This window comes from Pipistrellus hanaki (genome assembly GCF_964339955.1).
Source record: "Pipistrellus hanaki genome assembly, chromosome: 8".
In the NCBI taxonomy this organism is placed as follows: Eukaryota; Metazoa; Chordata; class Mammalia; order Chiroptera; family Vespertilionidae; genus Pipistrellus; species Pipistrellus hanaki.
In genome coordinates this window covers 54,297,013-54,324,504 of record NC_140510.1, presented here as the reverse complement: position 1 = coordinate 54,324,504, position 27,492 = coordinate 54,297,013, and the positions used below count along the sequence as shown (strand labels likewise).

At 58.5% G+C, this 27,492-nt stretch overlaps 1 protein-coding gene across 1 annotated transcript in view; it reads left to right on the top strand.

Annotated features, from left to right (window-relative positions):
• Positions 1-1,191: 1,191 nt before the first annotated feature.
• The window catches only part of CROCC2 (ciliary rootlet coiled-coil, rootletin family member 2), a gene marked incomplete at both ends in the record, with an annotated part of 51,980 nt that continues 25,679 nt past the window's right edge, over positions 1,192-27,492 (top strand). Inside the window, 19 exons of the mRNA XM_084893085.1 lie at positions 1,192-1,269; positions 8,801-8,951; positions 9,947-10,095; positions 12,136-12,242; positions 13,423-13,588; positions 14,895-15,001; positions 15,603-15,830; positions 16,849-16,945; positions 17,032-17,121; positions 17,223-17,429; positions 17,611-17,810; positions 18,552-18,734; positions 19,471-19,615; positions 19,915-20,061; positions 20,367-20,534; positions 22,225-22,418; positions 25,327-25,454; positions 25,907-26,076; positions 26,707-26,883. Of these exons, the coding sequence (XP_084749211.1) occupies positions 1,192-1,269; positions 8,801-8,951; positions 9,947-10,095; positions 12,136-12,242; positions 13,423-13,588; positions 14,895-15,001; positions 15,603-15,830; positions 16,849-16,945; positions 17,032-17,121; positions 17,223-17,429; positions 17,611-17,810; positions 18,552-18,734; positions 19,471-19,615; positions 19,915-20,061; positions 20,367-20,534; positions 22,225-22,418; positions 25,327-25,454; positions 25,907-26,076; positions 26,707-26,883 (2,892 nt within the window). The remainder of the gene's footprint in view (positions 1,270-8,800; positions 8,952-9,946; positions 10,096-12,135; positions 12,243-13,422; positions 13,589-14,894; positions 15,002-15,602; positions 15,831-16,848; positions 16,946-17,031; positions 17,122-17,222; positions 17,430-17,610; positions 17,811-18,551; positions 18,735-19,470; positions 19,616-19,914; positions 20,062-20,366; positions 20,535-22,224; positions 22,419-25,326; positions 25,455-25,906; positions 26,077-26,706; positions 26,884-27,492) is intronic.

The window sequence follows — 27,492 nt, the reverse complement described above, 5'->3', positions numbered from 1 at the left end:
CTGTGTGGGCCTTGGGGGGTGGAGAAGGCTCCCGGAGGAGAGCGTGCAGCGGTAGGGTCAAGGGGGAGTGGGCAAGCTGAGACCAGAGGCGCGGGGGGGGGGGGGGGGGGCATGGCAGGATGGCCTCGCCCATCTCAAGGCACCAACTGTCATGGTTTCCAGTGACTGGAGCCTTATTTAGACTCACCTGAGTGACCTTCACAGATGGTCACACCGACCTCTGCAGGTTCCTCACCCCCACAGCCAGGCACCCAAATTACACTGCCTCTTCACCCCTGTAGGAACTCTCACCAGAGGACAGAGCCATGTCCTCCTGTCAGAGGAGGTCCAGTCTCTGAGCAGCAGGAAATGCTGGTTCCTCTGGGCTCATCCTCCAGGCCCACAGGAGCTCCAGGACGCAGGGATGCTGCAGGAAGCCTTGGGTGCCAAGAGGATGCCCAAGCCATGGCATCGGTCCACTGGGCTCTGAATCTGGACCTCTGCTTTGTGACTTCAGGAGCCAGAACTCATTGCTAGACCAGCGGGGCCAGGGTCAGAGGGAAAGCCTAGGGCCTAGGCCCTGATGCCCTAGAAACTGCCCCATAAACCCATACCAGCTCTGATGCCCAGTGGGGCTCTGTCTGGCCCTGAGCTGGCCTGTCTTTGCATGGGGCACCCTTGTAACTGTCTTCTCAGGAAGGGAAGGGTGGCCGGAGACCTGAGGAAATCAGGAGCAGGACAGAGCACAGGTGCCTTCAGTGAGCTTCGGTTCTGAGGAAGTGCCTCAGCCCCTTCAAGCTGACCAATGGAAGGCTGGGCCTTTCCCCACAGGAATGGGGGGGTCTGGGGGAGAGGTCAGCCCCTCCCTGGTTGTGGTTGCTCAGGTGGACAGCTTCATCCAGGGCGTCTCCAGGTCTCCGGGGAAACAGCTTCCAGACAACAGCGTTCCTTAGTCCCTATCGCAACAAGGCCTGCACTCCTGTTTCCAGGGAAACCCAGCCTTCAGCGTCCCAGTTGCCACAGCAACACCTAAGCTTCAGTTGTCCACAAGGTCCCAACCCAGAGGGGCAGCTGGGAGCCCAGGACAGGGAGCAGGTGCTGCACAGGTGTGGGGCCAAGAGCTGAAGGAAGTCTTGGTGAGGATCCCTGGAGGAATCGCTGACTGGAGCCCGGCGAGCCGGGCTTTCTCCTGGATCCTGTGCCCCAGCTACAATGAGTTCTGCCTCCAGTGAGCCAGGCAACGGGGCTGCAGCGGAGCAGTCCCCGCTGGGGCTGGACACCGTGATCCAGGTCAGTGGGGTGGCTGCCTTCCAGCACCTCCTAGAGCAGGCTCCCAGGGCACCTTAAGAGGGAAGGGACCCTGCATAGGCCACGCCTCCTAGGCTCAAGGGGCACTTGGCACAAGCTCACGTGGTCAGCAAGAGCACACAACCGCATGCGCAGACACACACACACACACACACACACACAGTGCAGACTGACTGGGGGCTGGAGCCTCAGACCACTGGTGAGCCCCTTCCCGCTGAGCCTCAGACTTGCAGCTTGCACACGGAGAAGAGGGGGGACTAGATCCAGGCTGACTTCTGGATCTAGCTCACTGTTTCCTTTGTGGCTAAGTGTGAGAGCCAGCAATCCCTCGCCACCTCTGCCCATGGGTGGGTGGGTGGGACCATCCCCAGTGTCTGTCCTGTGAGTTCCAGAGTTCTAGTTCTGACTTTCTTAGCCCCACTGACATAACAACAATGACTGGGGGTTATCCCCATGCCCCTTTCCTCTTCACCCCTGACCCAACCTGATGGCATCCCTGCCATCTCACCCCCTTAGGAGCCCCCCCACCTCGGGCTATCACAGTCAGGCAGTCCCTGCGCTGACTGACCCCAGGGGATCTCAGTGAAGGCCCATGCAGCGGTGACTCAGAATTGTTTATTAACTCAGTTCTTGGAACTTGGGAACTACACTGGGGGTGACGTGGTCCTATATAAACAATGCAGGTCCCTGGGGAAGAGCAGCTGCCCACAGTTGGTGCCAGATGATTAGGTAACATGATGGAGTCACCACACACATGTGCATGCACACACACACACACACAGGTGCCCACACAGGACAGAATGTGATGAGGCTATTTGAGTCAGGTGATAAAATGAGAAAAATGAGGTGGCCTGGGTGGTTGAGGCTCTATCCAGCTCACAGGGGTCTCAGCTCTCTGTGGGCCTGACAGGGGCTGACCAAAGGTGGGTGAGGGAGGGGAAGGGCTTGCACACAGAGTGAACAAGACTTTCAGCAGTGTCCCAGTGGCCCCATATGCTCATGAGGGTTCCATCATTCCCCCTCGATTCGGGGAAAATAGAGACTCAAGGGTGGAAGCAAGTTGCCATGGTGACAGGCTGGTTTATGAAACACAGGATGGCGTTGATGTGGGCAGTGGGCACCAGTGCTTGGCAAACATGGCTGCCCATGGGAAACTGTCATCTGAAGGCCACAAGAAACCCCATGAGGTCTGCTCCACCCGCCTGGCCAACATCTGTTATTTGCTCTGCAGTGATTGAGATCTTGGTGCTTGATATGGGGGTGAGCAAGCAGGCAGGCGCCATGGGGACCCAGACGGGCCTGTCCAGACAGCGTGGCAGGGCAGCAGATGGGGAAATGAGGAGCCTGGGCACAGTGTGGCTTGAGGATGGGGGGCCTCATGTGTGACCAGGCCTGACCATGCTCCCCATGTTGGAGAAACCTACTGACGCTGCACCCCTCCAGCCAGAACTGCAGTCCCATCCTCTGCACCCCCTTCCACCTCTGGCCCCCATGTCCATCCACTAGAGCAGTGTTTCCCAAACTTCTCTCATGATAAGAATCACCTGGTGGAGTTGTTAAAATACAGATTCCTGAATCCCAACTAAGAAGTGCTAAACTAGAATTTTTTGGGCACTAAGTATACAATTTTACCTATATGTTCAAAAAAATTCTAGTTTAGCATTTCTTAGTTGGGATTCAAGAATCTGTAGTTTAACAACTCCACCAGGTGATTCTCATCATGAGAGAAGTTTGGGAAACACGGCACTACAGCGTCATCAGAATGCCAGAAGCCCCTGACTTAGATTCATTTGACCTATGTAGGAACTTTATCAAGACAAAAGTATGCTTGTATGTGTAGCAGCACATTTGTGAACATGCATGGCCGTGGCTCACTGTGCTCACGGCTATCTGGTTCTCCATATTTTTCATCCAGCTTATTGTTAACAGCCATTGGAGTGGCTTCCAGTTTGTCCTGCCAGCCATAGCACTGCCATAAACATTCTGGAACATGTCGTTGGGTGCCTTGTGTATGTATCTCTTTTGGGGATCTACCACGAGGGGAAACAATCGTCCTAGGTTTTGTATGTGCAGTTTGGGTGGATGCTGCCGAATGGATTTCCAAAAGGGTTGTGCCATCCAAGCCATAGGGCGCCAGGGGGTGGTTGCTGCATACCCCAGCCAACACTTGGCATTTCCTACCATTTTCCTACATAGCCATTAGGGTGAAGGCTCCTGAGTGTTACATGGTGGCTTTACTGTAATTTGCCTGATGACTAGTGTAGTTGAATATATGTCCCCATGCTTATTGGCCCCTTTGGTGAAGTGTCTACTCTAAAATTTTGCCCATTTTCTATTGTGGTGGCTTCTCTTATTATTGATTTGGAAACAAGTCCTGCATTGAAGACATGCATTGCAAACGTCTTCTGTGGGTGGGTGGCCTTTTACTCCTGTAAAGGCATATTTTGATGGACAGAAGCTCTTCAGTTTAATACAGCACAACTCATCCATTTCCCCCTTTACGTTAGTGTTTCTGTGTGCTGTCTAAGAAACACACTTTGGCCACTCCCTGGTCTCAGAGATGTTCTCCTGTTTCCTTTTAAAAGCTGGGTTGTTTAACTTTCACAGGGAAATCTGAAACCTATGTGCAACTGATCTTTGTGTGCAGCTGGAGGCAGAGATCACCATGTGTTCCTTTCATGTGCATAGCCAGTGGACTGAGGCCCCCTAGTGAACAGCGGCACACGTGTGCGTGTGCAGACTTTGGAGGCCCCTCCCACTGCTTTGCTTCTACTGTTACCTCCACCTGGACACCTGACCTGTGCCCCCTCTGGCTGTTGAATTCTGACTTATCCTTCAAGGTCCAACTCACCTGCCACCTCCTCCAGGAAGCCTGTGTGGGTACTGTAGACACAGGAGCAAGCAAACATGATCAGCAAGGTTATTGCCCTCCCCAGTGCTCCTTGATGTGAGGCATTTTGCAGTTGGTGATTTATACGTCAAGCTGGGTTTTCAGTCATTCCTGTAGTGACCCATCTGAGTTTGCCGTGTGCCAAGCATCAGTCATGCTGAGGGCTGGGGTAAGAGCCCAGAGATGAATGAGTAGTGGTCCCCCTCATCCCCAATGCCTGAGCCCAGTGGTTGGCAAACTCACTAGTCAACAGAGCCAAATATCAACAGTACAACGATTAAAATTTCTTTTGAGAGCCAAATGTTTAAAACTTTTTATGCCACTTCTTCAAAATAGTCTTGCCCAGGCCGTGGTATTTTGTGGAAGAGCCACACTCAAGGGGCCAAAAAGCCGCAGTTTGCCGACCACTGCCTGAGCCACTGGCCTCGATCTCCCCGTTATTATTAGTTGAGGACCAAACTGCCACTCATGAGAAGCATGAACCTACCCCAGGGCTCCAGGGCTCCAGGCTCCGTGAGAGATCTAAACTGAGACGGGCTGAGATACACATGGCGGGGCCAGGTGCTGCCTCGGACACGGGAAAGCTCTTTCTCTTAAGGAAATGGAGCCTGGTGGGCGGCCACCCTGGCCCAGGGCCCGCTCTGCAGCAGCCAAGCTGCGGAAGGATGGCAGACAGACGTCTGGTGGCTGGACTTGGCTGGGGGCCCTGTCCTCAGGTATGTTCCTCAAGCTGTGCCCACCCCTGGCGAGGGCCAGAGCCACCTGGGGGTGCAGGGAGGCCTGTGGCTGTGCCACGGTGGAAAGGCTTGGGAGGCTCTGAGTGGGCAGAGGTGGTGGAGGAAGGTAGGCTGGGTGCTGGTGTGGGCCCCTGGCCGCCTGCTCCTCTGCATGGGCTCAAGAGGGTGCCACATGGGGGAGAAGTCCTGAGGTCAGTGTGCTTGCTGGACCCTGATCTCTGGCCACTGGGAGGGTGCTGGCTCAGTAACTGCTGTCAAGGGCATTTGGGGGCCCACAGGTGGGATCCTAACATTGTCATTCATGAGAGGGTGACTTTGAGCAAGTCCCCAACTTCCTCATGAAGTGGAAGTGAGAAGCTTCCCTTTGGGGTCAAGATAATGGATATGAAAACGTTTGCTGAGAAACCTCAAGTAGCCATGTCCTGCCTCCCTTCACTGATGCAGTCACAGGGCACTCCCTCAGGCCTCCATCCTTCCCCAGCTGAGCAGGCTCAGTCTCTTGCAGCACCCCTGGCACCCACAAGGTGGCACTGTTGGACCCACCATGTCCACCCTTCCGAGGCCCAGGGCAGCCTTCTCTCCACACTGTGACTCTGCCTGGGTCCTGGTTGAGTTGGGGTCTTTCACTAGATGCCACCTCTGTTGCCCCGCCCTGCCTGCCACTGGGCTCACCTGGACAGCCCAGGGGTCTCCCTAATTTGAGTCTGGGTGTGGGGGAGTCTCGTTCTCCTTTCAGGAAGTCAGTGTTCCTTTTCCTAATCCATCCTCCACTCCCCTGGGGACCCGGACATCAGTGGTCTCCCTGTGCTCCTAGCAGCCTGGAGGTCCAGAAGGACCCACTCAGGAGGTTCTGGTGCTGGCCACCAGCAAGGGGAAATGGCAAAATCCCTCCATGTGATTTCCATTTCTGACCTACAAGTCTACTCGCCTCCCCTCCGAATCTGTGAAAATGGGAGGTGGGGGGAGTCCCTGAGACCCCAGCCTCCACCCTCCATAAAGCTGTGGCGGAGAGGGTTCATCTGACACTCTCTCTCTCTCTCTCTCTCTCTCTCTCTCTCTCTCTCTCTCTCCCCCCCCCCCCCCCCCCCCCCCCATTTGAGGACGCTAGGAGGCTAGGGCAGGTGACAGGCCCACTGTGCGCGGTGCACCAGCAGCAGAGCAGGGTCCCCAGCTCAATTCTCTTCAATGAGTCCTGCTCTGATGGGTGGGGCTGATAGGGGATCGCGTGTTCCCCGGGTGGAGGCTCTCCTCCGCGGCCACGATGAAGAGGCGCGGCGTGAGGCAGGGGTCACTCGGGGCCCATCTGAGCCACTGGGTGCCCCGCCGAGCTGTGGCCTCGCTGGGTCTTTAGGGATTAGCGGAGGAGGAGGGCGTTGGGGAGGCAGGAGGAAGGGGCAGGGCCGGGCTCAACCGGGGTCTTCGGAGAAACTGACGTCTAGCCTGGTGTCCCTCCAGCCGACTCAGGGTCTGTGGGCGCTGTCTGTCACAGCAGACGCCCATCCTCCAGGCCCGGCCCCAGGGCCCCCGCCCCGCCGGGTGGGGACTGTGAGCCCCGCTGAGGCACATCCCAGCCGGCCCGGGAGAGGCAGAGAGCGGTGGGTCTGAGCCCGAGGTTTGCGCAGGCTCGGCGGGCCCTGGACGGAGCCCCAACCCGCGCCCCAACCCCTGGGGCCCCTCCCCCCGCCCCCTTCCCCTCCGCCCCCTCCCCTCTCCCTCTCCCCTCTCCCCTGTCTCCCCTCTCCCCTCTCCCCTGTCTCCCCTCTCCCCTCTCCCCTTTCCCCTCCGCGCTTCCGCGGGGCGGGGCCGCTCACGCCCCACGGGCGGGCGGAGGTGGGGGAGGGCGAGCGCCCCCTCGGCTCCAGCTGGGCCGCGGCCCGTCGCAGGCACCCGGCCACAGCTGGAACCCATTAGGCCCCGCGCCTCCTGGGACGCCCCGGCTAATAAGTGACCCTCTGTAAACGCTAGGAATGAGTCAAGTTCAGGCCGCGCTGCTGCTTTCCCGTTAGCGGGTGGCGCCGCGGATGCCCGGGGGAGCGAGGGCGGCGGGCGGCGGGCCAGGGCAGAGGCCTTCCTGGCCCAGGAGGGGCGCTTCCTGGACGCACCGGCGGGCGGGGGCGGCGGTTCTCGCCACCCCGCCGGGCCTCAGTTTCCCCGAGTGCTAATAAAGGGCTCAGGCGGGCGGTGGTTGGGCCCCCATACCCGCCCCCCACGCCTTTCCTCCCGGGCGCACAGGAGAGGCGGTTGGTGGTCTTGGCGCCCGATCCTCGCTTGGCCCAGAGGAGGCATAGCCTCCCCTTTCCCCCAAGGGGGGCTGCTCACGCCCGCCCAGAGCAGAGCTTGAAGGGGTCATGTGGGGGGGTGTTGAGCGAAGGCTCCTCCCCAAGACCCAGGGTGAAAAGTGAGGCTCCAGCCTGAAGCGGGGCTGGGCTCCGGGGAGCCGGGACCAGGGCTCTCACTCCGCGGGCAGCAGTGGAATTCAGTCCTAAGCGTTTGTTCAGTGGCTGCCCATCGCTGGGCTGCTGTTGGGGATCAGAACCAGCCTCACCAGATGTCATGCAGCAGCCAGGTTTGGGGGGGGGGAGGGGACTGGAAGTTTGGTCCCGAAGGAGAGTGAGGACTGGGAGCATATGAGGTGGGTGTGCACCGAAGACTCCAGGCTGGGGTCTCAGGAGGAGAGGACCGAGGGAAAGTGAGTCAGGGCCACAGGGAAGGCACCCAGGAAGCCCTCTGCTCCCACCAGCCAGGTGGGCATGAGGGCAGAGCTGGGCAGAGAGGTCTAGACTGGAGAGGATCTTCAGGGAGAACTGGGAAGAAGCCAGAGGAGGAAGGACAGGCAGGGAGGCTGCCCAGGGGTCACTCACCAGGACCTGGGCTGGAGGGGAGGTTTGGGAGTCACGGTGTAGGGGAAGCACTGAGGGGCCAGAGGGAGAGGGCTTCCAGTGGAGGGGGTATTTGGGCACGAGGTGGCCAGTTTGCTAAGTCTGGGACTTGGTGGGGAGGTGACAGCAGAGCCCTGTTTTGCCATCCTGGAGAGTCACTACGAGTGGACATCCATCTCAGAACCCCCTGAGAACCATCTGGTCACCCTTTCACACTTACTTCGCTGCCTTAAGTCAGACATCCTGACTACAGCAGGGTGGGTGGCTATGACCTGCCTCACTCCTGGGTGATCTTACCTGGCACCTGGCACGTCCACAGCTTCCTCTGGTTTTAAATGGCTATCCCCTCACCCTCTGCGTTCAAAAGCCCCTGACAGTCCTCCCCACAGTCAGCACCACAATTAGACCCAGACCAAAAGGCCCCTGCCTCGTCTGGGCACCCCAAGACCAGGCCCTCCCCCTGCTGTTGATTCGGTGGAGCAGAGATTTCCCAGGCCAAGGCAGTGTCAGCTCAGAGTCCCAGAACCCCGACCTGAGCTTCCTGCCCACTTCCAGGCCCCTCTGAACTCTTACAAGGCAGGTCTGCCTCTCTGGAGGCGAGGCAGGAGGGCCACCTTACGCCTCACACTGCCCTTCCTCCCAGCACCCCTGGAGAGATGCCCGTGTGAGGGCTCAGCCCAGCCCCTCAGAGTGGAGCCGTGCCGAAGGGCGGGGTGTGCTAAGGTCCTAGGCTGGCTGTTCTTGGACAGGTCCTTCTCCTTACTTCCTAATTGGTTCACCGAGTGGTGCCAGGACAGGCAGGGCGCCACACCACTGTACGGCAGAGAAACCAAAGCACATGACTTGGGTGACCTCAGCCTCACCCAGTCCTCTCCAGGGCCTTTTCTGCTGTGGGGGAGCTCTATGGCCACCCTCACCCCCCATCAACTCCACTGCTCCTATAGGGGTGCCTGGCAGCTGTTCCAGGGCCTGCCAGCCCCAGGTGTCTCTGGGCGGGTGTTTTTCAGAGGCTGGAGGACACTGTCCTGAGCCCCACCGCCAGCAAAGAAGACCGGACGCTGACCATGCGTGGGGAAGGCTGGCAGGCCTCACCCACCCCCCTGCCTGCCCGAATCCGTGAGATCGTGGCCAGCAGCCTGGGCGAGGAGCCACCCCAAGGTGAATAGAGGTGGCGGGGGAAGTAATGAGGGTGCGGAGACACCAGGGGAGCTGCCCAGCCATCGGCCGCAGTCCAGCTTCAGGGAGTCAAGCCCACATTGTCCCCTATTGGGCCCCTGCTGGCCTCTCATCTTCCCGTGTGAAGGACCACAGAACCACACCCTCCCATAGGGTGGCCCAGGGGGTCATGTGTCACACCCACTTTGTCCTCACTACTAGGCCACAGGGACCTTCCCAAGCCAGCACTGCATTTGTGTTTGTGGAACATTTGTGAGCGCTGGTCTTGGTTTCAGCCACATTTGTTTTTCATTAGATGAGGGAAAACCCTTAGGGTTGACACTCAGGAAACAGATGCTGATCAGCCCCCCCTGCCCCAAATCCCATCCCCACCCCAAAAGCTGTGCTCACCCAACCCTGCAGGCCCACTCGAGGCACCTCCTCCTTGTCATGCTTTTCAGCTGAGGAACTGGCCCTGAGGCTGGGCTCCAGCACAGAGGCCACAAGCCTTTGGACCTCAGATCGTGCTCATAATTCCAAGCCAGTCTGGCGCCCTCCCCCTCCCGCCCCCCTCTCCCCCCTCGCCCCCATCCCAGGACCCCTTCGGTACAGAGGGTCCGTGCTGCCCTCTAAAGGAACTGAGAGCTCACTAGGGTGTATTAAGGAAAGAGAAACTCTATGTGTGGTTGGAAAAGCAACTCGTTATTCAGGGATGGGATCTGGTTACACTGAATCAGCAGTTCCCACTGCCTCCCAGGGCTGGGGCACCCCCACTAGTTGTAATTGGTGTGGGGCTCACCCTGGGCATCGGTTTGTATTGGGGGTAAGGATGCTGGTCAAAGGCAGGGCGGGAGGCAGGAGAAGGCCCACTGACCAGAGAGCAGGAGAGGCCCAGAGCGTGACGTCTACCTCCCTCACATCTGGTCCCCTGGGTCAGGACAGCCCGCAGTGCCAGCATAGGGACAGGGTGCTATGGCTGACCCCGGTGCCACCTGCAGGGCTGCGGGAGCCACCGGGAGCCTCGGCCCAGGTGCAGGAGGAGAGTGAGCTCCTGCAGGAGGAGCTGTCCCGGCTGGAGGACCTGCTGGCACAGGTGGGCGCCGAGCGGGATGAGCTGGCCGGCAGGTACCATGCGGTCAGCGAGCGGGTAAGTGTTCATCATGGGCACGTGGCAGGCCAGAGCGGGGGCAGCCGGGCCCAGGTTGAGGCGGTCACCCATCGGCACTGTCAGTTGGACCAGTGGGACCATCATCGAGTCTTAGGACGTACCTCAGACACGCAACCCAAACCCTGGGCTGGAGGTGGAAGGTGAGGGCAGGATGGTGCCTGGCCACCCCAGGCTCACAGCCCAGCTAAGGCATTGAATTGTGCCCCCCTGCCCAGGAGCCCTGTGGGGGCAGCCTGATCGGTCCTGACTGCTGGCCCATCCACTAGCCCAGGTGAACCCAGCACCAGCCCTCAGTCAGCACCTGCCCTAGGAGGGAGGGCGGCAAACGGAAGGAAGCAAGCCCTTTGGAGTCGTGCTGAACTGGCTCCAATACTCAGACCCAGCTTGTGGAGAACTGGCTCAGCCCCAGCCCCCACCCCTTCCTGACAGCTGAGGAACAGCTGTGACCCTTGGCCTGGGTCCTCCATCCTCTGTGCCTTCCAGCGTGTCCGGCAAGCTGCAGCAAGAGGCCGATTTGGTCACAAAGTTGCGGGGGGGAGGGGGGGAAGGCAGGCTCCCATTGTGTATGTGGGGAAACTGAGGCAGAGAAGTGAAGATACTTGCTCAGAGCCTCTTTCCCATTTCTGCCACCCCCAGTCATGATGGCTTCCGAGGCATGACTGGGTGAGGGGGCCCGGCCCACAGTGTGGGGGGCTCAGAGGCCCTGCTGGGTTGGCCCAGCCCCTGCCTTTGCTGTTTTCAGAGGCACCTTGCTCCATGTGTCTCTGGGTAGATGATTCCACTCTCCAGATGAGCAAACAGAGGCTCAGAGCAGCCAGAGTGTCCAGGGCCCTGCTGCCAGGGGCTGAGACCACCACCAGTGACCAATGCTCTGTGCTAAGTGCCCGAGGGCCCCAGGGTGGGGTGCCCTCTGCCCCGACTCCCACACTGTGGACACCCATTCTCATGGTTGCCCGCACCACCGGGGGGCCCAGGGCAGGGCCGTGAGGCGAGGGTCCTTCTCATGGAGCCCCGGGCGGGAGCACTTGAGAACACGCTGTGAGCTCGCCTGCCCTCCGGCTCCCGGGGCTGTCTGTAGCCCGCTGGCCATGGGGGTGGGGGATGTTCCTAGCACAGGGTGGGGAGATGTTGGGAACCGGCCAGTGGGAATAGAGGCCGCAGAAATCCTGTGGACAGATTAGCAAACCTCATGAGTCAGATCTGAACTCACAGACTCAGCAGCTCAGCCCACGCCTGGGCTCCCTTGCTCAGCACCAAAGAGGCTGAGCCTCCCCCAAGTTACCTGGGTGGGTGGGGGTCAGGGTGGCCAGTGTGACTGTTTCCTGATGTCTCCAACCCCAGTGGCAGCCCCTGCTCCCGCCCTAGATCCATTTGGGACCTCTGGCCCCTCCTCTCTCATCCAGCTGGTGACTGAGGAGGGGACACTCACCTCCCCACACACCTGGTTCCAGGTCCTCAGGTCATGCCACAGGTGTGGCCTCCTGCTCTCCTGACCTTCGTATCTCTCAGCCCACCACCACCTTGCCTGTAGGGCCTGAGTTCCCTCCCCCAGCACCCCAGCGTGCCCTGAGTCAGTACATCTTATAGGGACCTGCATCTCCTTTCCCCCTCAGAACCCCAGGGGCCCCATCTACTCAGGCTCTGGGGCAGGCCTGGCCCACATGTGGAGGGTGTGGTCCCCACCCACCTGCTGGATGTGGCGCTGGGAGCAGCAGAGGTGTGAGCATAGGCAGGAGGGGCAGCCAGAGGGTGGGACCCCAAGCTCACCCAGGCCTGCTCTGCAACTGGCTATCCTGCCCCACCCCCCATGTGGCCAATCCAAACTCTGGAGGCCACCTCCTAAGCTGGCCGCACACCCTTGACACAGGACCAGGGTGTGGATGCCCATCCATCTGACCCATCCTGTGGAGGAGCCTGAGCTTCTCCAGACCAGACCCTACCTGACCGTACCAACCTCAGCCCCTTGGGAGGGCTTTGCGCCAAAGCTGCCCCTCCAGGTGGGCTCATGCTCCCCTCTAGCTGCAGGCCCGGCTGCAGACCACCGAGGCCCGGCTGCGGAGGTCAGAGCTGGAGCACAGCGTGGACCTGGAAGAGGCACTGGGCCGATTGGAGGCTGCAGAGCAGAGGTGAGACCAGGCAGACACAGCAGCCAGGGCTGCAGGGAGCTCGGCCATCACCTCAAGAGGCAATGGACCCCACCGTGCCTTAAAGCTGAGGGCCAACCTGCTCCCAAAGTGGCTCTAAGTCGAATTTGCCTGTAGGAGTCAGCTGCAGGCTTTAGGGCTTGGGGGGAGGGGAAGCAGGCAGGGGAGTTGATGGCCCTGGGTGCAGGTCTGACAGGCTGTGAGGGTCTCCCTGACCCCACTCCTCGAGTTTGCCCCCAGGCTCCTGATGCCTGCTGTCGCTGGTGCTCTAGCCAGCGCTGCAGCCGACTGTGGTCCTCGGGTGGCCCAGCCCATCTTGAGGTGCCCATGGTGCTGTCCTCAAACCCCCTCTTCATGCTCTGGCCCTGACTCGCAGGCTCCTTTGGCCTTAGTCATTCTGATTTCATGGTGAGGGGCTCATTTGTTCCCTGTGGTGAGCATGTGATACCCTGGCCCTGCACCCTAGAGTCCCAACCCTCAGGACACCATCCCAGAAGGGCAGGGCCCCCCTCCAGCTCTCTGCCCAGAGGAGCTGAGCCCTCAGTGTCTCCGCCTGCAGCCCTGGGGAGGTTCAGGCCCATGGAGTTCTTCCCGCACTCACCCAGCCTAGGGGACTGGAAAGGGAGGAGCGTGCTGGGAAGCCCTTTGAGGGGGGCACAATCCGAGTGGAGGCTCACTCCCAGGAGCAGAGAATGGCCTCGCCGCCTGGCAGGGAGATGCTGACTCTGGAGGGTGGGTTTGGCATCTCTCCACACACAGTCCTGTCCTGGGTGGAGAAGGCCCCCAGGTCATGGTGGGGGCTGCCCCTCCCTGTTCTCACCCACTAGCCCAGGTACCCTGGCCAGGTCTCCCAACCCTGCCCCTCTTTCTTGTCTCGGGGTTCACCTCTGCACCCAGGATTGAGGAGCCTGCCACAGTTGTAGGGGCAGAACCAGGAAAGCTCAGGGGGGAGAAGGAGGAGGCCAGAGTGGCATCCAGATGTTGGCCCCAGTGTGGGGGCCATTGGGGACCCATTGCATATGGTCAGCGCTGCTTAAGGGCATGCAGGGAGCTGCACCCTGAGCTGGTTTCGGCTGGGCCCAGGAGGGTCAGGGCCGGGTCTCAGAGCCTCTCTAAGCAGAGTCACCCGCCCACGCCCCCACTGTGGTCCCCGCCCGCCTAGGAGCACCGGCCTCTCCCAGGTGAACACACTTCTGAGGGAACAGCTGGAGCACATGAAGAAGGCCAACGACACGCTGGCTGAGGAGCTGGCCAGGACGACGGGCAGCGTGCTCCACCTGAGGGGCGAGCTGGAGCGGAAGGAGGCTCAGCGCTGGACAGAGAGACAGGTGCTCCCTCTGCCTCCACCCATGGGCAGGGATACTCCCTCCGGTGCCCGTGGCAGCTGGGGGCGTGGCCAGCAGGGACCAGGACAGGGGAAGCTGGCTTCAGCTGTGCTCCCTTCTGAGGGTAAGGCACTGGGCTCCTGCCATGCCGCATCCCCCACGCTGCTCGGCCACAGCAGTCTGCAGAGTGGGGGGCTCCAGGGTAGGGAGACTTCCTGCTTGAGAGCAGAGGGCAGGACCGAGGCCAGACCTGGAAAGTAGGGACAGGCTGGAGACCTGGCCCCAGCGTGCCCATCTGTTCCGGAGGCCTGCCTCCTGGGCAGGATGCAGCACGTGGCTCCCCGCTCCTGGCCAGGGCCAGCAGGGCCACGAAGCCTTGCCTGGTCACAGTTGTCTGAAATCCTAAGCCCTGAGTGGGAAGGAGAGGGCAGGGCAAAGTGCTGCAGGCGCAGCCTCGGCAGGAGGGAGAAGCTGTTCTTCGTCATAGGTGGTCACCGACAGCAGGACTTTCTGGACTTCACTCTCTCTCCCCTGAGCCCCTGAGGTCAAGGAGATGTGTTGAAGTTGCTCCATTTGGTAAAAGCTGCCTACATTCCTCTGACTTGATGGGTTTCTGGCCTGTGTGTTCCTCACCATGTGGGCCAGACCAGCCTTCAGTTCAGGACTAGTGAAGTGTGGAATCTGAAGGATGTCGGTGTAGTCCTTGCGAAGGCTGGTTCAGGCAGCTGCTCCTGCACTTTACCGGGCAAGCAGCTTATTCCACACACACACCGAGGACCCGGTGCCAGGCACCAAGGGAACTCCCAACACAAGGCGCCCAGCAAAGTGTTTGGGCCAATGAGGAGACCTGGGACGTGGGGTCAGGGCAGGGGATCAGCAAAGGCTTTTCCTGAAGGGAAAGAGCCAGGCCACACACCTGGACATCCTAGGAGCCCTCCCAGAGTAAAAGCCACCCTCCGTTCTGGAGGAGGCAAAGCCTGTACTGTATGTGAGGGTGGGGATGAGGGGGGAGGGGAGCAAGCAGGGGGAATGCATGAGAGCTGATGGCTGCAGAGATGCTCCAGAGATGCCTCTCACTCCAGAAGGCCAGACTGAGTGGGTCCTGACCTGGGCAGAAGCTGGTCACCTTCACAGGCCCTCTGTGGGTAGCAGATTGCATTATTGTGAAAGATGAGCTCATTGGGCTGCAGGACAGGGTAGGGGGTGTGGGGTCTGGCCCAGTGCGACAGCTAGAGGAACAGGTCACAGGGCTTCTCACTTCCCAGGCCAGGGCCTGCACCTGAGGTGGTCACGGGCCCCTTCCTTTCAGACCCGGCGTTCACGCCTTGGGGTGCAATCCCAGGACTTCCTCCTCCTGTGGAGACAGGTGACAGCGCTCCGAACACACCTGGCTGAGCTTCGATCTGCCTTTGAGAGGTGAGCCAGCCGCCCCCTCAGGGTGTAGGAGAAGGGGCATCTGATGGTGTCCCAGGTATTGTGCCCTTCAAGCTGCTCCCATGGAGGAGCCATTCTGGCTCACAAGCCATTGTCCCAGCCTTGCTGGGCCTCAGGGGACCTGTGGGGTGGAGGGTGGTAGGGTTGAGAAGCACTAATGCACAGAGGGAGGATGGAGGAGGTGCAGGGCAGAGATGACAGAAGGGGAGGAGCTACACGGTACAATTTCCAGTTCCTCTAGTCCTTGCCAGGCACCTCTTGGGTCTGCCCTGAATTATTGAGGGACCTGTCAGCACCTCAGTTGCACACAAGGAAACTGGGCTCAGAGGGTCCACGTCCTTCCTCTGTGGCCTTGCTGAAGTCCCTGCTCACCCCTCTCTGGCTGTGTCATGGGGACCGTTGATAACACACAGTAGGGGCCTCTCCTGAGAATGGGGGGCGGGGGGAGGAAGGGGGTCGGCTGAAGGCAGAGAGCAGGACCTATGTGACCATACCCTGCCCCTCCTAGCCAGTGGGAGACCTTCAGGGCCCTGAGCCCACAGCTGGCCCTGAGGTTCCGCTGGGGGTGCTGCCTTGTTCCCAGGAGTCTCACTGACATGCAAGCAGAGGCAGCCAGGACAGCCCGGCGCCTGCACACAGCCTGCCTGAACCTCAACTCCAACCTGCAGCTGTCGGCCAGCAGCGCGGCAGGCGCCCTGGAGCGGCAGGCCTCGCAGGGTGCTTGGCTGGAGCAGCGGCTGCGGGACAAGGTGCGGGAGATGCTGCAGCTGCAGGGCCGCTGGGACGCAGAGAAGGTGGCACTGCAGGCCAGGTGGGTGCCCGAGCAGCTGTCGCACAGAGGAGGTCAGGGTGGGGGCATGCTGCTCCCCCTTCCTATCTGCCCAGCAGCCAGGGTTCCAAGTGGTAGGCAGTTGTCACTCCAGCTGCCACGTGACATTCCCGCAGGTAGGCAAGCCAAACCCCTTACAGCCCTGCAGGCCAGAGGTAGAGCTCCCCGACTTTGAGGGTCTCCACGGACACTGCATTGGACATGCGTGGACTGTCCTTGGGGCTAAAGGCACGTCCTTCCGAGGCAGACGCTTGCTTTGTCAGCTGTTTGAGAAGCAGAGGCAGGCAGTGGGCCGGGCCCATCGGAGGTCCATGAGCCTCAGAGGAAGCATGGGATCTTCTGACGTATGTTTCCTTCAGCAGAAAGCAGGGTGATAGCTCCCCCCTGAAGGCCGTGGGGCACAATCCCACAGCATCTGGGTGCCCGGGGCTCATGGCCACAGACACCCTGCTGGGCTGACAGGTTGGGGCCTGCCCTGCCCTCAGGGGACAGGAGTTCATGGGATGTGGAGAGTCCCATACATCCTGCAGGGGCAGCACTCCGGGCCTGAGCAGAGTACTCTGGGGTCGTGGGGAAGTCAGGGGCTTTGAGAAGAAGGTGGGTCCTGGGAAGGAGGGGACAATAACGGCTTCACTCGCTGTTAGACTTGTGGTGGCAGAGGCAGTCCCGGCAGGCCAGTGGCGGGCAGAGGCCCCGATGAGCTCTGCACCTGCTGGCTTCACGGATAGGGCAGGGCCTCAGAAGCTGAGTCAGGGTCAGCGTGGGCCCTTGAATCCTGACCTTGGGGTCTGTGCTTTACTCTCAAGACAGTGGGAGCCATTGAAGGTTCTAGGAGAGAGGTGTCGGACCAGACCAGGGACTGAGATCCACTCAGACAGATGTGGCCAAAGCCGGAGGCCCGGCCACACCACAGGAGGAGTCTGATTCAGCCCGGGGGTCTTCAGGGCCCACCCGTGCCCTGTGCTGATCACCCTGCCCCCTGCCCCCGACTTTTCTGCAGACTCTCCGAGCAGAAATTGCTGGTGGAGAAGCTCACAGAGCAAAACTCGGAGAAGGAAAGGACCATTTCTTCCCTCAGAATGGATGTTCAGAGACTGGTGCGTGCGGCTGGGGATGTGGTGGGATGTGGGGGCTCTGGGGCAGGAGCGTCTGCTGCCCTGCTGAGGGGTCTGCCTGGGCGCAGGAGTCCTGGCGCAGTGGAGGCCGGCTGGCGGCAGAAAACTTGAAGGAGGAAGTGGAGTCCCTGCGGCGTGTTTTGAACGTCATCACAGAGGTGCAGGCCACCTTGGGTCCCGGGGGGTCCGGCTGCTGTGGGGGATAACCTGGGAGGTCCCCACTGGACATGGCCCTGAGCCCTCTCCCCACCCTGTGAAGGTGGCCCAGGCGGACTCGAGGTGCCAAGAGCTGGCACAGAGCAGCGGCACTGACAGGGAGAAGGCACAGAGTCCACTGAGGAGCCCCCCACGCACCTCGTCCCTTCCCTGGGGTGCATCTCCACCACGGGCCCACTCCCGGGCCAGCCCAGACCCTGCGCTGCGGGCTGTGCAGGCAGCTATTGAGAGGAGGCGGCAGCAGGAACAGGTGGGCAGCCACCAGAGCTGTACCCTGTCCCCACCGGGGTGTGAAACCCGTGAGCCCCACGGCCCCAGGGAGGGGGCTCTGCCCTAGGTGCATCCTTTCTGGGGGGTCTATGGTCAAAGGCCTGCCCAGGCCAGAGGGCGCTCATGCTACCCCACCCCCACCCTCACCTCACCCCGAGCAGGAGCTGCGTCTACAGCTGAAGTCCTCCCAGGCGGTGGCAGCCAGGCTCCGGGAGCAGCTGTCAGAGAGGCAGCGGGAGCTGCGAGCCTCCTGGAGGCTCCTGCAGGAGCGAGAGCAGGACCGGGGGGACCTCCTGGACAGGCTGGAGGCACAGAGCCAGAAGGCACAGCACTGCAAGGCAGCCAGCGAGCTCCTGGAAAGGTGGCTGGCCTGAGGGCTGGGCAGGGCGGGTGAGCTGATTGGGTCAGGCTTGGACAGAGTGGGCAGTCCCAGCTTGGGGACGCTTCCCCCATAAGCCTTCCACATAGGAGGGATTGGGCCATAGTTCTTGGGAACGGGTGGGCCCCTCCACATGGAGGGAACAGGGCCAGATTTAAGGGCATTTTGGAAATGGGGGCCTCCGGGCCCTGGGCTAGAGGGTGCACCTGAGGTTCAGGTCCCTGGCTGGAGGGTGACATGCGGCAAGGACTCTGAGTGGGTCAGCGCTGAGCACAGCCTCACACGGGAAGCTGGATCTGGAGGGTCCAGGGCCTGTGAGGACAGGTGAGCAGTACAAGCAGATGTGGAGCTGGGGAAGGTGCAGGTGGAGAGATGTCTTCCATCCAGCAAGCTCTGCAAAGAATGGTGGAGCCAGGCCTCTGGGTGGCAGAGGCTGAGCACAGGGATGCACCAGGAGCCTCTGCGTTTGAAGGACTCCCAGGACCACCAGGAGGGGACAAGTTGCTGGTCATCCCACCTTACAGGCTGTTCTGGGGCTGGAGGTTGCTGGATCTTCCTCGTCCCTCCCCACACTTCCCTGAGCTCCTGCCCGCAGGGGCCCTCATGCCTGGCGCCCACCCTACGCGTCCGCCTGGCAGTGGGCTGAGGCCAGAATGTATCCAGTGTGGGTCTCCCGGCTCCCCTCCTCCAAGGCTGCCACAACTTGGCCTCCCCTGCTCGCAGAGAGAAGAAAGCTCTGGAGTTGGAGGTGGAGGAGCTAAGGGACAAGATGGATATTTGGGACATGGACAAGCAGAAGCGGGAGGCGGAGAACGCTGAGCTGCAGAGAAGCCTCCTGCTCTGGACACAGCAGAAGGAGGAGCTGGAGCAGCAGGGCGAGCGGGGCCGCAGGGAGCTGCAGACCAGGTGGGCCTCAGCGTCCTCATCCACTAAGGCAGTGGTCTGCAAACCACGGCTCTCGAGCCACACGCAGCTCGCGAGCCGCAGTTTGCCACTCTGTTGACTAATGAGTTTGCCAACCACTGTCATATACTACCCTTTTCCTCTTTGCACACAATATGCCACAGTTGCCTAGTCCTCACAGCTTGCAACTACACGGTAACATTTAGTCTAGTCCAGTGGTCGGCAAACTCATTAGTCAACAGAGCGGTAAACCTCGGCTCGCAAGCCGCATGTGGCTCTCGAACCTCGGTTTGCCGACCACTGCACTAGGGGAACCGCTTCCTTAGCAACCTTATCTGCGGGAGTGGGGGCACCCAACGAGACAGCAGGGGTGACAGGCTCTCCAGGATTCCTGAAGGTTGAGCCATCACCCAACACCCACCCAACATCCACCCAGTGCCTGCCCCAGCACATCCACCACCTCCGGCCCAGGAGAGGGGGTGCCCCCAGCATGTGTGCACCCAGGTGAGTCCACTGAGGCATGGACAGAGTCCAACCCCCAGCTGGGAAACAGGGTCCTGGTTTGGATGACACCCTGTGGACTCACCAAGTCCAGGCCTCCAGAGTGACCTGGGCTCCTCTGGGGCTCCCTGGGTTTGGAGGAAGGTGCAGGCAGCCACCCTGCCTACTAGGTCCTGTGAGGTGACCTGTCTTGCCTTGAGCCAACCTCACACCCTCTACCTCTGATTTGGGACCTTAGTCAAGGGCGCCTGGAGCAGCTGGAGGAGAAGGTCTCAGGGCTCAAGAAGGAGCTGGTGTCGGCCCAGGAGGCACTGAACGCAGCCCGGCTACAGAGGGACATTCTGGAGAGTGAGAGGGAGGCCCTGCATGGCACGCTGGCCCGGGTATGCCTCTGTCTCGCACCTCCCACGTGTCTCTCCCGCCAGGCCATCCTGTCACCTCTCCTGGCCACAGCCTTAGTACTCAGAGGGCTGCTGTTTACCCCAGAGGCCTCCTCACTTTGGGATTCCCTCCCCACACCCGTCCCGCCCAGACCTCCAGCTCGCACACCTCCATGACGAGAGGCTCACTCCTTCCCTGGCACCAACAGCTCTGCCTGGGAGAAAGTTTCTCCTGTGAATCTGAAAGTCCCTCCCTGGCATCCCTCCTTAGAGTGACTACTGCCCGACCCTCCCCACCCTAGGCTGAGTCCAGCAATGCTGACCTGGAATTGCTTGTGACCCAGCTGAAGTCAGAGGGGGTGCAGCAGAGGGACTCCCTGGCCAAGATGGCCACTCTGATGGAGGGCCTGGCGAAGGACAAAGGCAGCCTGACCCACCTGGTCCTGCAGGTGAGACGTGGCCCATGTGAGCAGCCCTTCCCCTGAGCCTCACATTCCCCAGGGTGGCCATGAGACTCTGGTCTCCGAGCCTAAAATCCTCCCTGCACCCATCTCCCCCCACCTTTTCCATTCCCGGACTGAGCACAGGTTTGTGGGGAAGAGGCCCACATAGGGACAGTGGGCCTGGCCAGGCCTGTGGGAGGGAAGGCCATACACACCAAGGCCGTCCAGGGAAAGGTGGTCAGCCCATGGAGGCACAGGTGTGTGGGGCACGGTCTGGATGCTGACTCCCCCAACACCTCTCCCCCTGGCAGCTGCAACAGGAGGGAGACCAGCTGCGGGAGCAGGAGCAGGTGCTGAGGCAGGAGCGGGCAGACGCCAGGGAGCGGTTGGCACTTGCAGAGCAGCAGCTGGAGCAGCTGGAGGGGCAGGCAGACCGGCTCCGGCATGAGAGAGCCCAGTTGCAGGAGCAGGTGGGCCAGGTGAGAGGTCTGCAGGGGCTCCTGGCTCTGGCCCCACCCTGCAGGGCCATCCCTTACCCTCTGTGGTGTGGATGGGTCACAGCTCACCTTACCACATCACACTCAGGATGTCAGCACCAGTGCTTTCTGACTGCAGTGCTGATTGGCTCAGCTGCATTCAAAGGCAGGTTCCCTGTGGTGGGGGTAGAGGACAGGGGATGGGTATGCAAAAAAGAGCCTTTACATCATACCTGCCACCAACCTTTACATCATACCTGCCACCAGTGCAGGGGCTGAGTTCTGCTCCTCCTTAGGGGTCAGAGGCCCAGTGACTCCACACACTTGGGGTTAAAAGGCTTCGCTGCTTTTTCCTGCATGCTGTTTGCTTTCGTCCACAGCTGGACTCACTGCACTAAAGGAACTGCTTCCTTCGCAACCTTAGTTCCCTCAGTCACTGATTCCCAGATCTTCTATTGACATAAATCTTGTCTAGTATCTGTTCAAATATTCTCTCTCCTCTCCCTCTGCAACTTTAATTATACATATGTTAGGCCTTGCCCTATGTGTCTGTTACATTTTTTTCTGTATTTTCCATCGTGGGTTTTTTTTTGTTTTTTTTCATGATTCAGTCTGAATGCATTCTTTTGTCTGTCTTCCAGGTTATTAGTCTTCTGTCTAATCTGTCACTGAAACATTATATTTATTAATTTTGGTTATTTTGTTTTTTAAATTATGTTGTTTATATTTTGTTTCTAGTTCTAGGGCAAAATACTATATCTCCCCATTCACCTTCTTGAGCATTTAATCACAGCTAATTTAAAGTTTGAAGAGACAGGGACGTATCTGTGTTTATTTGACTTTTTTACACATGGTTTTTGCCATATGATCTTATCTCCTGATATTCCTGGTAATGTTGATCAAATGTCAGTTATCATACTTTAAAACTATAGAACTAATTTGATGATGCTATTCTTCCAGAGAGGATTTGCTTTTGATTCTAGCAGATAGTGAGGGTAGGTGATCACCGTAATTCATGATTGAGGGATGGTCTGTTCTGATCACCTCTACTACTAGGGTGAAGCCCTTCAATGCATACAACTAGGAACCTGGGGTGTTTATCAGAACCCTTCTGCTTCAAAGGCTCTGAATTTAAGTTTTTGTCCTCCTAAGATCATAATATTGCTGGAAGCTATCCTTGACTTCCCAATTCCTCAGCCTAAACTTTTAACTCGGCACACTCTCTGAAGAGGGACAAGATACCTAATGGTGGGCTCAATCCCTTCTCTCCAAGATCTCAGATCCTTCCATCCCAGCTGATCTGCAGCCCCGGGCCTTATTCAGATTCCATTATGTCTTTTGTCTAGCTTTTGTGATGCTCTTGGTGGAAGTGTTAGTCTGTCCTCTGTCACCTTCTATTGTCATTTCTGTGCAATTTTTCCTGCCCCCCTGGACACTTGTGGTCTAACCAAGATTACCATGTGGACTGGCAGCTGGGCATACTCAGTTCAGTAACGCCTCCATCATGGTCAGAGGAATGGAGGCCCCTCTGCTTTGTTAGCACATGAGCACTCTGAGTCCCGTGTGTCTCATATTCACTCTCCTCTATCTTCCATGCCATTCTACATGATACCATTCTCCTGAAGTCTGCTTTACCCTGAAGAGGCCCCACTCTCTCTTTCTCTGCTGGACTCTCCCCTTCCCCCTCCTCTAGGTCACATGCAAGAAACAGGCCCTGGAGGAGCAGCTGGCCCAGAGCCTGCAGGACCAGGAGGCCCAGATGGACACTCTCCGGACGGCCCTTCAGGAGAAGGAAGCTTTGTTGGAGGAGCGAGCTCAGCTGCTGGCCAAGCAGGAGGCCCTGGAGAGGCAGGACCGGCTCACGGCGGAGGAGGCAGCTGATCTCAGGTACCCAGGGCCTATGGGCAGGGTGTGTGTGTGTGTGTGTGTGTGTGTGTGTGTGTGTGTGCCTGGCCTTGCCTCAGAGAGACTGCAGTGGCAGGGGACAGGCATTCACCAAGCAACTGTAGGGCAAGGAGGGTATGTCTACATGGGAGAGAGACTGTGAGTGAGGTGGATCCCGTAAGAGTCCTGGGTGACCTTCCTGTGAGAGGTGGCTGCACTGGCACAGAATGACATAATGGAATGTCTTACTTGTGGATCTGAGAAGTTCAAGGTGTGCATGGCTTCAGGCAAGGCTAGATCCACAGTGCCCGCAGGACCCTTCCTCTCCCTCCTCAGCACTGCTCAATCCTGAGGAGGTCTGCTTCAAGGGCTTAGGGTGAGAGGTGGCAAGATGGCCAGTGGCTACTCCAGGCTTCCTCATCTAGCAGACACAGAGTGCCCTTCTCCCCACAAGGGCCAAGAGTTGCTGCCATTAATCATCTTGAGCGACTTCATGTCCCTGAACCAGCTCAGTGAGTCACAGGGCTCAGATTGGCTATCCAGGTCATATGCTCATCCCTGGAGTGGGGGTGGTGTCAGCCCCAGGGAGCCACTAAGCAGCAAGCGGGGCCACAGTGAGCTCAGTGACCATGGGGCCACTTCCAGAAGACATGGAATGGGCGCTTTAGGCCACCCCAGGGGTGCCCTGTAGGCTGTTGCCTGGTGAGCTGATCTGGTCCCGTGGCCTCTGTGGAAACCCAGAGCTAGTGGTTTTCTGGACCTCATGGCCCCTTCTCAGGAATATCCAAGTCCTTTTCTAGGAAATATTTCCTCCTGGAATGCCAGAATCTGGGGGTCCTTGTATATCTTCACAGATAGTCCTCTCCTCAAAATGAAAGCTTTCGTAGAAATGGATAAAACCTGACTAAGGCCAGAGTGGGTTGTCAGAAGCAGAGGGTCACAGGACCCTGCCCACCACCACCTCCTAGGCCCACAGTGCTCAGGGGGCAGTGGTGCCCTGGTCAGGGTTTTGGGAACCTGGGATCCTGCACTAACTCAACCCTGACTCTTGGGCCCAGGACCCCTGTACAGTCACATGCCCACCGAACAGCATTTCAGGATGAGCCATCTAAGTTGCTGATGACAGGGCTGCTCGGGACATGTCCTGAAACCATGTCTGCCTGAGACAAACCATGTGTGTTTATCTCGCTGGAGGGGGCGCGGGGGGGGGGGGGGCTGTCTAGCCGCTCAGTTTTCCTGAGTTCCCAGACCATGTTGATAACTACTCGGTGTGAGCAGTCCTGCTCCAGGTCTCCTGGTGAAACCTTCACTGTCGGTTTGATGTGGGAGGACCCCAGGCCCTGGGGACACTCTCTCAGTTCACAGGTGCCAGCATGCTGTTCAGCCAGGGAGATGGACTAGGTTCCCTGCCTGCATACCCCATGCTCACCCTGGCTGGCCTGGGGAGGCTGAGCTGTCCGTGGGCTCCTGTGGAGGGAAAGACTGGAGATGCCCTTCGATTCCGGCCTCCAGGTGCAGATTCTGAACAGCAGAGGAGACCTGAAGGGCCTCTGGGAGGAGACCGGTTTGAGGTAGGAAAAGCCGTCTAGGTAGAGAGAGTGGGGAACATGTGGGTGCTGACCAGGTAGGGACTGGAGAGGTCTCAGAGAAGCGAAATTTCTAGGCTCTGCAGATATCAGGCCACTGGAAAGTGTGGAAGTGCCTAACCCCCAATAATGGTGGTAGTGGTGGGCAGGGAGAACCTAGCAAGACTGACCAAGGCCCATGGCCCGGCCTGGCTCATGGGCTATGGTGGGGCTGCGCATTGGCCATTGGTGTGCTCATGTGGGTATTTGTGTTCCGTGTCTGTGGTGTGCCCGTGTGTATGTCACCCAGCACAGCAGAGCAGAGTAACACTTAAAACAGGCTCACTGGCTGGTTGATGCTAATGGGTTGGCTATGTTCAAGCCACCTCCCCAGAAATGGGGGTGCTGCCAGGGCTGTGCTCGTTGCTCATCCCAGGTGTCTTCTGGGCATTTGCACATGTGCAGAGGCGAAGAGGCAGCTTCTCCTATAATGGAGCCACACGTGTGAGGTTCTGCTTCTCAGAGCCATTCTTTAGGAGATAAGAGTTTCCTCATCCTCCTTACGACTGACACTGTGCCATCATTTCCACAACACTCTGCCACCGCCAGCTCTGAAGACAAGTGCCGTTCTCCCGCCACAGTGAGCACCCTGTGCAGCGTTGTTGGTCCCGTGTGCTTCCAGGGTGCTGACACCTGAAGGTGGGGTGGCTGCCTCGAGGTTAGGCCCTGGATATTATCATTATTTCAGTCTTTTGGTAATCGAATGCCTGGTCGTGGTTTTCATTTCCTTGAGTGCTGAATAGGGTTGAGCAAGTTTCATATGTTTAACCATCTGTGGATTTTTTGTGAATAACAGTCATTTTTCTCATTTTTCTGTAGGGTCAGCTGACTTTCTGTCATTGATTCGTAACAGCTTTTTGTATGTGATGGATATGGACCTTGTGTATATTTAGTCCAGATTTTTTTCTTCAAGACTGTGCCTTGTCTTTTAAGTTGGTTTGTGGAATCTTCATGAAAGCTCTCCTTTCCTATTTTTACGTATATTCAGACATGTCAGCATCTTTATTTTTATCTTCTGGTTTTGTGTCATTATAAAATATGCTTCTGTATTTTTTTCTTCCATCTTTATAGTTCTAAGTACTTTAGTTGTTTTGTTTTTGCATTTTGCTTTAAATCCACCTGAAATGGTTTTTTGTGTGGGGTCCATTTGTTTTTACAGATTTAAGATGAAGGAAATGTCCTCTGTTTATTCTCTGATTTACCAGCCTGGCCTTGGGAAGTGCTGTCCGGCCAGCAGCAAACGGGATCGCTTGGTGACTGGCCCACTGTTTGATGGTTCTCCACAGGGCCGAGCGGGATGTGCTGGAGAGCAGCCTCTTTGAGGCCCAACAGCTGGCAGAGCAGCTGCAGACACAGCAAGAACATCTGGAGGGGGAGGCCCAGAGCGCCCGGCAGGCCAGGCAGGCCCTGCAAGGTGCTCCCGCAGCTCCCGCCTATCTCTCCTCTCCCCACATGGCCCAGAGGAGCTCTTCCATGGAGCTCAGCCCCAAGATGTTGCTCCCACTGCCTGGCCCCCTAGGAAGGGCACCAACTTGGGCCTGGAGCTTCTGTGGCTGAATGGGTCCATCTGTGAGGGGTGGCCTGCCCAGTCTACTTCCCAGGGTCTAGACCTGGGTCCATGTGGCAGCCCCTGCCCCATTCCCTGAGCTCCCACCCCTGCTCAGCCCACCTCACCATGTGTGACTCACCCAGCCCCTAGGCCTGGCCATAGCCAGAATACACGCTGTGGTGGGATTTGTCCCTGCCTGCTTGGGCAGGGTCCGCAGAGCAGGTGGCTGTCCCTCCACAGGGGGCTTGCCCAGGCCATAGGGTGTTCCATGGCATGGGGCCCTGTGGCCAGTCCTGGATACTTCTGTCACTTTGCAGTGGAACTGGAGCAACTGAAAGGCGCCTGGGAGGTCCAGGAGACAAAGCTGGAATGGGACTTAGGGCAGCTACGGCGGCAAATGGCGCAGCAGGAGCGGGAAGCACAGCTGGCCCTGGAGAGCCAGGCGGTGGCCCACTGTGAGGACCTCGCACGGCTCCAGAGGGAGAAGGTCTGCTTCCCTAGGCCACCAGCCGCTGCCACTCCTGGGAGCTTACATATCCCAGATCATGGCAGACCCTCAGGGGAGGGGTCCTGGGAGACAAAGCAGGAGGCAGAGGTGCCAGGCCACACTCAGGTGGGGGCCAGAGAGGACCCTTCATAGGTAAGGTGGGCAGCTAGGGTCATGGGGCTGAGCCTGTGTGGCTATGTCCTCTCCTTCGAAGAAAGGGCCAGCTGTGGGCACTAGCTGACCTGGCTGCAGTTTGAGGGCTGAAGCTTCATCGCCCACCCAAACCATCCCACTGGTCACAGGCTTCTGCAGGCCTTGTTTGACAAGCCTGTACACATCGTGCATGTCACTGGTATGCCATGGAGGCTCAGGAAAGGCCTTTGAACTGTTAGTTCATGTCAGATAGAGGAGGTCGAGGTGGAGGTGGAGGTCCAGAGAGCCCCTTTGCAGCTCTTGCTTCGGTGACACTGTGTGTGAGACAAGGGGCTTGCAGCCAGCTTGACAATCCCTAGGGACCTGTCTTGCCCTGGAGTCCCATGAACCAGATCTCACTCAGACCACAGGCACCTACTGGTCTCACATGTCCCGACCTATGTGGTCCTCACAGCCTGCCCTTTTTTCTTGGCCCAGGAGACCCTCAGTCTGTCTCTGACAGAGGAGAAGAAGGTGGCAGCATGCAGGTTGGAACAGGAGAAGGAGCTGGTGGCAAAAAGTGCAGCCAAGAGGGAGGCTCTAAAGGACGAAATTCAGAGCCTGAAGCATGAGCGGGATGAGAGCCTTCTCCAACTAGAACATAAGATGCAACAGGTAATGGGGGACTATGAGGCAGTGGGTGTCCTCACTTCCACCTCACCATGCCTTCTCTGGACCAGCAAGAGGGCTGGATAAGGGAAGCCTTTCCAGGTCACTGCTATTGTAGTGTTGGTCTTCCACAGCAGTCCTGGAGGACAGACATTCACCCACCCACCTATCCACCTATTCATCCAGCCACCCATCCATCCATCTACCCATCCATCCACCATCTATCCAACCATCCATTCACCCATCCCTCTATTAACTATCCATCCTTTCATCTGTCTATCCATCCATTCATCCATCTGCTCATGTGTCTATCTGTCCATCCATCCATACACTCAACTGTTCCATTCATTCACCTGACACTATTTGTCTATCCACATACCCAGCTGTCCACCCACATACATGGCTATCTCTCCACATACTCAATTGTCTATTCACACACATCACTGTTCATCAATTCATCAATTTGCTTGACTATCCATCCAGCTATTCATGTACCCAATCATCCATCAAAATGACTATCCAACCATTCACTTGACCATCTATCTATTAATAGATTATATTTTTTCATTTAAACAGCCTTCTCTCTATCCACACACTCAGCTGTTCATTCATATC